General features: G+C 36.8%; 1 protein-coding gene across 1 annotated transcript in view; it reads right to left on the bottom strand.

The window, feature by feature from the left end:
• The window catches only part of FREM2 (FRAS1 related extracellular matrix 2), a 133920-nt gene that overhangs the window by 28923 nt on the left and 92830 nt on the right, over positions 1-12167 (bottom strand). Inside the window, exons 7-14 of the mRNA XM_021286899.2 lie at positions 11402-11551; positions 9252-9461; positions 8807-9004; positions 6698-6862; positions 6437-6619; positions 3835-3965; positions 2803-2961; positions 1619-1922 (exon numbers count right to left, since the gene is read on the bottom strand). Coding sequence (XP_021142574.2) covers positions 1619-1922; positions 2803-2961; positions 3835-3965; positions 6437-6619; positions 6698-6862; positions 8807-9004; positions 9252-9461; positions 11402-11551 — 1500 coding nt within the window. The remainder of the gene's footprint in view (positions 1-1618; positions 1923-2802; positions 2962-3834; positions 3966-6436; positions 6620-6697; positions 6863-8806; positions 9005-9251; positions 9462-11401; positions 11552-12167) is intronic.

The following is a 12167-nucleotide window of genomic DNA, read 5'->3' as shown; positions in this document are numbered from 1 at the left end:
GAATATTCTGGCATGAGGAACAAAATTTCTCTTCTGCACATATCATAGTTGTGTCATTTTTTTCTTAAATGCAACTAAGATGTACTAAAGAGGCTACATAAAACTTTTTGCACAATCTGAATTTCTTTTGAAAATTTGGTCTATGCACAGAAGCATCCTCAGAGTTGAAAATATTAAAGATTTTGGCAGGTTATTTGGATCACTGCACTTCTTTCAAAATAGCATTGAACAATTCCCTTTATGTTGTTCATGATCTTCAGGATAACTTGCCTCCACATCACAAGTTAGCTCAGGTACTGGAAATGATATATGCATGACAATTCAGTCCTAAGCCTGAGCAAATTAGCCCTGCCAATTTGTGAAGTGTAATCCAAATAATGCATTGTAACATAGCCAGTCTGTTTCACAGAACCAAACTACCTCACCTAGCACAAGATTGTCTGCCTTTAACCAGCATTACAATGCACCTTGTAGCCAATACCCTAAGAGTCCTCTTTAGTGTATAGGATTCCTGATAGTGCAAACAAAGGTGATGTGAGCCTACAGTCAGAATGCGGAATAAAGGACAGGGGTAAACAGAAATTCCTTTTATTGAGCTCCTTAAAGCCCTAACCTAGTCAAAAAGAAAACGTTTTAACTAAATTATTTAGTTGGAAAGGTCAAGAAAATTAAAATTATATTGGAAATGAATATTAATGTATTAGATTATCTACTGCAAGATCTCACAAAAATCAGAAGAGTTAATGTAGCTACAAAAGCATCACAGATGACTCAAAGAATGTGAAATGGCTGCAGAAGGGTAATAAAATACATTTTTTAATCTACCTTGATTGCTTATAATTACTCATTCTCTGTATTATACAACAAACAAAAGTATCTGTGATTTCTACAACAAAGCAGCATATGCTACCAGGCTGTACTTGTGAGAATGTCAGTTCTCCACCTCTGCTTCATAATGCTATTCTGTAAGAGTTTCATGAAAATAGTTGGCTGGGAAAAGGAGGTAGACTACAGGAACTGCTGGTTGAGAGAATGCAGCATCAGTTCAGTGTTGATTAGGTATCAGAGAATCAAAGAGAGTATCAGAGAAAGAAGAAGGATGAATATTATGAAAATCTCAGCTATGAAAAAAGTTTTGTCTGTGCCCTGTTATTGGACAGAAGTTGCTTTAGTCTTCAGTCAAGGAAGAAACCAATTCTCAGGTGTCCAGTGAGACCTGAATGCCAAATGAAGCTTTTCTTCTGGTTGGGTTTTCATAATAGCACTCCTATGTTTAACAGGAGATGAGATTGTACTGCAACATTACTACAGCCAAATTAAAAATAAAACAGAAACAACCTTTCATTAATTCCATCATATACTGTTCTCCTGAAAACATGAGTTTGCTATGTGGATAACTACCTAGAGATTTGGAGAATTAGCAAAGATGAACAACAATTTTCTTTATACAATTCTCTTCTGTGTTAAGAAGAGAGTTTTTGCACCACCTCTTTAAACAACAGAAGAAAAGCTGAGACTGTAACGTTAAAACACCTGATAATGTCATCAGATTTTGTTAGGATGGAATTTCAGAGCCAACAGAGGTCTGGGAGTTTTGCAATAAGTGATGATGTCTTACCTTCTGATGTGCTTATAGTTACAATAGGGCTCATAAGCTCAAGACCCTCATTTCCATCTGAATTCACAGCACGAGCTGCACACTGGACTCGAGAACCAGCTTGAAAGTAAATGGAGTCAAGCGTAATCATCTTGGAGGAAGTGAAGAAGGTATCAAAGTCAATCTCCTTCATGGGGCTAGTCACACCGTCAGGACCAGTGGGTGCACTCACAAGCCACCGGTATCGTGTCAGAGTATTATTGATGTTCTCACTGGCACATATTGAACCAGTCTTTTCAAAGTCTTCATATTTAGGATTGCAAGCCTGCAGAACAAGGCAATTGTGTTAAAAATGTATTTGGTTCATGACAAAGGGATTTTGATTTATCAAGAGTCACAAAACTCAACAACATAGAACTGGCACCACCCGTAAATCTCTTATGAAATTACCTTATTTTGACAGTGATGCTTTTAGCATTGCTATGGTAGATCTAAAAGGTAACTCTAATTATGTTTACTGAAATAAATATTATTTTAAGTTATGGTTTACGTGTGAAAACCTAACATAGTTATGAAGGCACAAACTACACTTCCACATGTTACTTTAGGTTGAATTTTACCCTTTAATCTAATTTTGCAAGTATAGTTGCAAGATTTCCTGTGGTTTTGTACTTAGGAGAACCATTCAAGACATGATCCATTCCTGTGCATAATGAACGGTGTGAGAAATAAACTAAAGATGCAGGTGGACCAAAACCTTTCTCAATGCATATGAATATTCAAGCAAACCTTTCAGTTGCAAAATTACAATGAAAGAAGCCTGTAGTACTGCAACAAACAGGACTAATTTTTCAGTCTGTGACACTCATTGAAAACAATGTCTCCTCTGTTGTCTCTAATGATTTCAACTCTGTAAATTAAGGCAAGACAACACAAGAAATAGTAAGGTCATGCAATCATAGATATTGTGCAAGTATTAAACTGTTCTTAGTGATGAACAAACAAAATATCTTTCCATGTTTTTTGTCCTCCTGAAAATTGATTTGCTATCCAGAAAAATTAGACTGGCTCTTAGGATAGTTCTAGCTTGAATGCATATGTGAGTCAAAACAATATGGACTGATATTGAGAGTTTAAAATCCAGTGGCTCCTTTGGACACCATTCTTATAGTGATTTTGTTCCATTTTTCCATAGATATACTCACAGTAATACAGATGACAGGATAGCCAGCTATGGGACTGGTTTTATCTTTGGCTCTAGAAGTATCATCATATATCAAAAGAGATGCAACTTGAGGAACAGAGGGAAAGGTGACATCTGCCATGCTGTTCATTTCCTCAATGTAAACAATGGCCTTGGCTGTCTGACAATGAAAAGGTAAATAAGTTCTCTGTGAGCATTTAAATAAACAAGGGAATTCAAGCTGAACCTATGTCAAGTCTTTGAAACATTGTCCACAAATAAGTTCTGAAACCTCAGCAGGATGAACTACTGAGGAAGGGTTGAGGCACTGGAATATATATTGCACAATAGAAAAGCAAGAGCTAAAATGATTTTTTTCTTTTCAGAACACTGAAGATACCAGACCTTTTAACCTCTTGTGTTCCAGCTTTCTGGAATCACTTCAGTATTATGGCAGAACTCTAATGTGCATGGTACACTTTAACACCCAAGGAAAATAGGGTGTTTGTCATCTGCAAAGGCTGTGCCTCTGCTGTCTGGCTACCTGGAGTCAGACTATATATGGTGTGATACCAATGAAGGGGCCAAAGAGTTTGAAGAACATTTTACACAGAATCCAAGGATGATATAATTCTAAGTAAAAAGAATGGGTGGCTACTGCAGTTACCACAAGAATAATATTAACATGGTTTTGACAGCAGAAGTTATATTTCACCTGATCACTCTTTCTACAGCATAAAGGTTATATTGTATTGCCAGCCAATGTTTCTAATAGGACACCACTTTTGAGGGCTGATTTTGTAAAGAGAATGTGTCTGGAATTATATTTTGAAGATTTCGGTTCTACATAAGCTCTCATGGACTCTGTGACCCTATGAACCTTATTGCCTTGGCAACAAACTGTTTTGGGTAGGTGATACTGTGTCAGATGGGATGATCCCCTTTTCCAAAATGGTGTGTATAAAGCTTAAAAGAAGAGTAAAGCTATGAACCAGAAAGCAAGAAGGCCTGTTTACCAGTCTTCATTGTTGAGGACTATGCATGTGTTTGTTACCTGTATTTCTGCAACCATGTTCTCATCAGGCCTCAGGTGAACAGTGAAGGCCTCTCTCATCTCCCTTACTCCATCAAAGAGAACTTCAATCTCCACAAAGTGCTGTGTTTCACCTTCCTTAAACTCAATTTCTAAAAAAAAATAATGAGACATGTAAAAATAAATTTATTCATAACAAGTTGTAGTTCTAGGCCCAGACATGCAAGATGGCAGTTCGTACTTCTCCAATTACAATGTTCATATATTTAGTTTAACCTGTTTGATGCTAAAAATAATCATGAATAGGAGTGGACACATGCAGAAATCACTGAAAATGAGGCATTATCATTATCAAAAGAGATTTGCAAAGACCAGGATTTAGTCTAATACAATTAATATTTTGAAAATTATCTAGGACTGATTATTACATTATTATTATATTGTGAATTGCTAAAAGACTGAATAATTCTAAATAAAAAGTATTGTCATTGATTACTCACACAAAATGCATTTTAATACAATAGTATCTTCCAAAAATAAGGCACCAAATCAGTGTTATGTAAAATGGTATTGCATTTTGAAAATCATTTTCTCTGAAAAAGCTTCTGAGGTCATTGTCATAAGTTCAGTCTTAGCTGACAGAGTTAGAAGAGAACTGTGATTCTTGGAGGTCTTAACTACTAAAGGAAGCAGAAGTAGAGAAACTATTTAACAGTTGTGTATGGAATGGGTAAGAGTAATACTAAAACAGTAGGTGCATTTTTACTATCTTTCTTTTTTAAAGGATGTCAAATTAACTGAAGATAGCACAAACAAGGAACAGAAACTGAGGAACCAGAAGAAAAAAAAAAAAAAACAACAGAAAGATTTGCAGAAAATGATGTTCTGATTAGTATATTGAAACACTGTCACTGACAAAAAATACCAAGTGCTTAAGAGCTCTGCACTCCAAAGGGACAGGCACAATAAGGAGCAGTGGATGAAAGCTGAAGTACATAGGGGAAATAAGGCACAAATTGTAAGAAGTGACAGGGACTGATCAGTGAAGCAAAACACTCAGAAACACTGGGTCTCTCCAGTGCCTTCAAACCAAGACTGGATGCCCTTTCTGAAACACATACTTTCTCTAACCAAAAGTTATTTGGCTCAATAGAGAAGTAACTGTAGGTAACTGAGAGAATCTTGCAACCCACAGTGAGTCTGTTTAAATGATCTAATGATCCTTCCAGCCTTAATTGTTATTAAGCCATGAAAATACTCTTTGTGGTAATAAACATGCTGTGAGAGCTAAAAATTTTACTGGATTTCAGTTTCCTACACTTCCTTCAGATGATGCAGTTTAAGGACGTGGGGTTTGTGCCACTGGCTGAATAGGCAGGCTCCCTAAATCCACCCATGTTCTGAAACCTCTGGGGAAATCCTGCAGATCACACGCATTTGTCAAAGGCTTCTGAACCCAGACCTGCTTGTTCTGCAGTAGCATTTTCCCCTTGAAAACTCTGTTCCCATGTGCTGTTGGTGCACAGCAGGGAGATCATAAGCAAGGCAATGCATATAGGTAATGTATATAGGATAAGTATGAGCTGACACTAGAAATTCCTGTGGTTTTCAGGAGGAAAGAACAAAATTGTAAAATGCAGGATGCAAAGTGAATGGAATTAGCAAGCTCTTGGCTGATAATTTTCTTATTACTAACAACTTGTCAACTATCACTACTGGGAAATGCCTCTTCTATGGAATTTGGAGATAGCCCAATGATGTTGCTGTATGTTCAAAAATAAATCTTATCTTTCAGCTGGACTGAACACCAATGTAGTTTATCCACAACTGTGAAAACACTCCAGCAATGAATGTTTAATCTTAAAACACAGATTGGTATCATGTATTATCATAAGCTTCAGAAGAAAAAAAAAATCACAGTGAAACAAACTCTTATTAGTCATTCACTAAGTCATGTGGGTGGGCTATTAATGGGAAGAAGTTTATAATCTAAGAAATTTCTCATTCTCTTGCACAACCTCTTTCCTCATTAATTACTAGTGAGAAGCAGCAGATATTGAATTGCAGAGATATAGAAAGCAAGCTTAATTATTATGAAAGTAGAAAAGTAAATAGAAATAGACATTAATTATTACATAGAGCAAAATCCATTAGCTTAATGAATTCCTTAGCAAACAACTACAAATTCATATTCTGTGAGTAGATGCTTCTGCAGAGTAATGGTATTACACTTTGCAAATGTTACTAAGGCAGTAGTCACACATTTCTTCCACAGTTACTTGAGCTACAGGTGTTTTCAAAGGAATCACAATTCTTTTGTAAATGTTTTCACTGATATCTAGTAATTCCAGAGCAATTTGGTTGTTGCATACCACAAGGGATCATGTCCACTATAGAATCACAGAATGGTTCGGATTGGAAGGGACCTCTGGAGATCATCTAGTCCAACTTACCTGCTGAGGCAGGTTCACCTAGGTCTATATTGAATTTGAATAGCAAAACATATTCATGGATGTGGTTGCAAAGTATTCTATTCATAAAGTTACTTCATGTTTCAAACATTATGTTACAGTCATGAATAAAAACAAATAGCAGAATGTAATAATCATCTGAATGATTCTACCTTCTGATATAGGGTGATAGTCTTCTCCAGAAGTAGCAGATCCATCTTTTGTATGAACTCTCACGACAGAAACCTTGGAAGTGTCTCCCAGACGAAGCACAGGGATTTTTACAACTGCTATTTGCCTTGTGTTCTCTGGTTCACTCACACTAAATTTAGTCTCACCAAACTTAATAATAGACTCTGTAATTAAAAGAAAAAATGTTTTTAGAGCACACAAATGGGCTTCCAAAAGCCAGTAACAACAAAATAATTTCTTACTGTCTTCATCATCCCGAATCTTTATCAGGGTCTCATTTTGTTCGCCAATAGAGGCACCAAAGGAAGAATCACTCCTTGCAGTGCCAAGAACCAGACGTAGTTCTTCCTCTTCTTCATGGAAAGTGTCATCCATAAGCACCAGTGTACAAGGCTTCTCAGTTTCACCTGCAATAATTCTGAAGGTAATATCATGCAGAACATAGGTGTCCTTTGCTTTATTATAGCACTTCTCTCTAAGCTCAAGGAATGACAGGCTGTTTCTGCTGGCCAAGTCATTCACCTTGACACCATATAAGTTAATGAGTAATGACAATAGTGAGAGCAGAATGTATTGCTACCTTTACTATCTTTGTATGGAAGCTCACTACTTCAGTGAAATGTCCCATCTTGGGACTTCTCTAAGACAAGTTTCTATTTAGTGTAGGCAATTTTTATATATTGTTCATTTTCTTTTATCTTAGAATAAAAACCACCTTTTCAGTGATGTCCCCCAAAGCATGTATTTTGAAAATAAATACTTGCATGAGGAAGCAGAGTAATAGAGCCTTTTACTAATACTAATTTTGATCTGGAGTTTTTTATTTCAAGCATTTCAGGCCTTTTTAAGATACTGTCCAACTGTGTGGACCTTCACTTATATCATTCCGTTTGATTTTAATGTCTTTTAAACTTCCATTGGTTTCAGTTTGAGCACTCACAAATCAATGTGCCTAGACTTACTGGATGTTCTGAGGCTTTGGGAAAAAGGCCATGCTTTTAGACTTCTACAAGAACAGCAAGAGTTATGAGTGGTGTGCAGAGTGTCGGGCTCCCAGTGTCAGACTCAGTGGGATTGTCATCACAAGAACGACTCCTACATCCCTTACAAAAGAAATAGCTAAGGACATGAGAGAGATAATGTCAATTTACAGTATTTTTTCATCATTATGTATGCAAAACCAAACAAGGCTCTTCAAGATGCAGAACCAGATCAGGATTTTGACAGCATTCATTTTCTGAGGTGTTTTTTCCCCTTATAGAAAATAAATTATCCAGTAGGAAAAGAAAAAACAACCAAAATATTCATCCTACTCATTGTTACATGGGAAATGTGAAAACTGTACTGAAACTGCTGCATCTTAAACAGGCCTAGGAAGCTTATAAAACCAATATATGATCCAAGTAGAACTCTTTGCTGCTTGTCTTCAGGGAGAAATGATAGAGTGACATTCAAATATAGAGGAAAGTCACTTCCTAAGGGACCCAGATCCACTAATCCAAACAAGCTGGACTCTCTTTCCTTGTTGCACAGAAGCAATGCCAAGGGCATGGAGTCCACGACAGCAGTAAAAGTTGAGGCAAGCTCTAAATAAAGATAGACTGAACAACTCACTTTACAAGAGAACTGCGATACATGTCTGTAGAAAGATGAAGCCTGTCATTGCTGTGATAAGGGCATACCAAGGATTTCATACTCATGATGGAACTTGTTTAAGGCCTGTCAAAAATATGATGTGCATGTAAAATGAAAAGACTAAAATATTCAACTGTCTTCTGCACAAATTGAGGGAATCAGGCGATATTATTTTAAGGCAGTAACACCGATTTATTTGTGTTTCATCTCTGATGTGCGATATTAAGTACATGATACTAGTGAATTACCTTAGGAAAGACTCTCTGGGAAAGAAATTCAAACAGAAATCAGAGTTATACACTGCTGAAAGGCCTACTACTTAGTTCCGTTAAAGTCAAACATATTTATCAGAAATCTGCCTAACAAAGAACAGAGCTTCTGAAGTTTCCTTTCGGACAAGAGGTCTGTGCTTCTGTTACTGTGCTACTCTGAATCTGCTTCTGCTACCATGGATCAAAAAGACTCTGGCACTCAGTTCGGACCTAAGTAAAGATATGTCCCATTAGTTGCTATTGATTATTCCTCTGGATCAGACGTGGAGCAAAATTTGACATCACTTGTGTGCACTCTATCTCCTATGTATGGAAAAACCCTTGATTTTCCAGAGCAGACTTTTTGGCATGACTTTAAGAGAAGACACAATTAAAACAAAACAACCAAAGCAAAGCAAGGCAAAACAAACCAAAACCTAGTAGAGCTCTAAAATAAGAACTTACCAGGAAGGAATGTGATGATGGAACTGTCAGTATTAGGACGCTCTTCGAAGTCCATCATTACCTGAGCTGAACCTTGCCTTGTGTAGCATCTCACAGTGGATGTGTATCGGATATCTCCACTCCTGTATATCATGGCAGAAATCTGTCCATCATTTTCATTGCCTACATGTACAGATTCTTTAAACTGCATCTTAGGCACTGGGCAGAAAAACATAAAAAGCATGTGTAAAGTATAATTGCAAAACTTACCATATCTTCCCTCCACTATTTCAAATTTGGTTATGTTCCTTTGTACCTGATATATACCATAAGCATCTAGGCAGCAAACGACTTAATGTATTGCCTACAGCTAAAATGTGTGATTCAAAAGGAGAAGTGCTGTCTGTGTATTGCAGTCATTCACCTCCTGCATAAATCTGAAAAACTACAAAAAATTATTACTCACAGTCAGAGATTGAGTCATTAATGAAGATGGTGGTCTTGCTGGGTTCTCCAAGGGCAGCGTTCATTGGCATCCTTAGCACAAGCTCAAACTTTTCCGTTCCTTCCAACACCGGCTGTCCAAGGTCATCCAGAATTACCACGCGAAACGTCTGCATATTGACTCCAGGGGAAAAATCCAAATTACGACTGATGCCTACATAATCTACACCAGCTATCAATGAAAAGGTGATAAAAAATATCTATGAATAAACAGCAATACATGCAATTGAAAATATCTACCATTAGGCAGTTAATTTTAGGTAATTATTTTTAAACATAATTTTAAAATTTGCTAAATTGGGCAGTCATTTAAAACAAAAATATCTTTTGACTATCTAAGCTGAACTATACAATAGAAAATGTCGATATTAAGTCAATTTTTGCTTAGTGATACAAGCCACAAAATGGGGCTGATTTTGTTCCACTAAAGCTAATAAAGCTTGTTTTAAGTGAGAAACGAAACTAAGCACAAAGCTTTGAGAGAGTCTGGAGATGAAGCAAAGTCTTTTGGCAAGACAGTTCATATTATTCTGTAACAAAGTTGGAAGTTTTGAGACCATAATGTAAAAAGGGAAGGAGAAAAGGCCAGTGAGCTGGCTGCAAGGAAGAACTGCAGTTCAGAGGAGATGTGTAAAACAGAATTAATGGAAACTAAAAGCATTTAATTTGATACAGACCATGCCAGGTGGCGTCTGGCACCTTACTGTTAAAGACAGACTGTTCTGAGTCTGGCTTCCTTTTATGTTTTGTTTTATTTTGTGTAATGCAAAACAAGCCAAGCCATAACAAACCAATGAGAAGGAACAAAAAAAAGATACTGACTGAAATATTACACTGTATCCTGGATACAAAGCATTAGAGGAACCTATGACTTTAGTGTAGGACAGAGTTCAAATGTTTGTTTTTGGGAGGGTGAGCAGCAGAGCTGTTGAACCAAAGCTTTGGGGGAAATTGTTTCACCAAAATACAGCTTGGAATTCTGTGATTTTGACAAAATTTGGCAAGATTAAAGGCCATTATCAGATAGGCATTGGCTATCTGGCATTGGCATTGGCATTGGAGTCCCTGCTCCAGAGCTCAGCCTCTCAGGCAGGTTGTCAGGACTGGCAACTCAGTGCAGCAGATCCACTGCTGTGCTCCGTAAGACCAAGAACCGAGTTCATGGCTTCACAGGCAGCCAAGCTATGTCAGAGCTTTCAGGCTGTGACCAACAGACTGGAGAGCCCAAGAGCTTTGTCATTCCCAGTCCTGAATTCTAGAGGTGCTGGCGCAATGAATTAACATTCTTATTGTAAGGAAATATTTCTTTTCCCCCCAGAAAAACTTCAATATTTGGGATGAGATAAAGACATCAGGATCATACAAAGCAAGTTCAGAAATACAGTAATCATATATTTTTTTCAGACTTCATAGTGTTCTTTTTAATGAGAAATATGATGTTTTTCTTATATGTTATGTATGATACATACATATATGATGTTTAGATATTCCTGAAATAACAATAAAGTTTTAAAGAACTTTGCCTCACTGAAAATTAGTTGAGAGGATAAACTCTAGTGTCCAGTTACACTCCGGATAAGCATCTAAGGGAGATAATTTTTGTGCTGTCTATATATGAATGTCTTAGTTTTAAATATTGTGGTTAGTGAGAAGAAAAAAAAATCGAGTCCACTGACACTTGATTCTGCAGAGAAAGGTTCTGTAAAAACATTACAGAACCTCAGAGCTGTGGCAATCCTCTTGCTGAACAATATACTAGATAATAATGTCTCATTGTCTACAGTAAAAATGACAGGAGCAAACTCTGCATGCTGTTAGTGATTATAACTGTGCCCAGTGTGCTGTTGAGGCAGCAATCAGCTGCCTTTGTGGGAAAGTGTTCTATATGAATATCTGAAGGCATTTCTCTTAGTGCTGGACTTCACAGTTGCTCCTCCTCTGGTTTCTTTGAGAGAAATTCTGTGCCTACTTAATTTGTTCTAAGAAGAAAGATCTGCTAAGAGCAAAGGATATATAAATTTCATCTTATGTAGTCGAATCTATATCAAGACCAAAAGTACTAGCATTTGTTGTTGAGATGTGTTATGAAAATAGAGCAAAACAATAACTTACCCTCCGCAGTTATTGGTTCAGACTTGCGAGACCTCACTGTGACAGATGCCACTTTAGACAGATCAGTTCCAGCCCTCCAGACATGTACCTCAACATAGCCAGCACTCTCATCAACGTAGTATTCATCATTTCCAAAGTAGAATGCTGGTTCTGATGAAAGAAGAATAATTTCTGTAAATGTTTCTTTACCTTGCATTAAAGGCAACAAGAGAGAATAAAATCCACATTATACAATGGAGAGCACTTTGCTATTCTCAGTAAGTGAAATAAAGCTTTTTTTTAAGGTTTAGAATTTTTCTAGGTTTTTTTTGGCTTCCTTTCAAGTATTGGTTTGTCTATTTGGGGACAGCAATTATAAACCAAGTGTGTTATCTCATTAAACTTATTTGAGCTGGGTCCTGTTCACAGGCCAGAAAATTCCTTGCATTTTTTACTTTGGTGCAAACAGACAAAGGTGAATATAGATAACAAAACCTTAACTTGAATGTTCTCACAGATTCCTGTTGCTAAAACCAGACTGGCACATGATGTATAACTAGAGTTGCTTTTGGGAATGTTTTCCAGCTAACTGAAGGGGCAATTATTTAATTTTAATTCCCTTGCATCTAGCATTTAAAACAAAATCAATCTTATTTCATGTAAACTGGAATGTGAATAGTCTTTTATCTTAATATTTAAGTTCCACAGTTTATAAGAAATAAGAGAAAAAAGCAAAGGAGGTTGTGTTATCCCACTCAACAGACATTTTTTTTAATCCTCCTTTTTC

Source organism: Columba livia, chromosome 1 (assembly GCF_036013475.1).
Source record: "Columba livia isolate bColLiv1 breed racing homer chromosome 1, bColLiv1.pat.W.v2, whole genome shotgun sequence".
Taxonomy (NCBI): Eukaryota; Metazoa; Chordata; class Aves; order Columbiformes; family Columbidae; genus Columba; species Columba livia.
The sequence above is the reverse complement of the archived record's forward strand: the minus strand, read 5'-3'. Positions and strand labels throughout refer to the sequence as shown.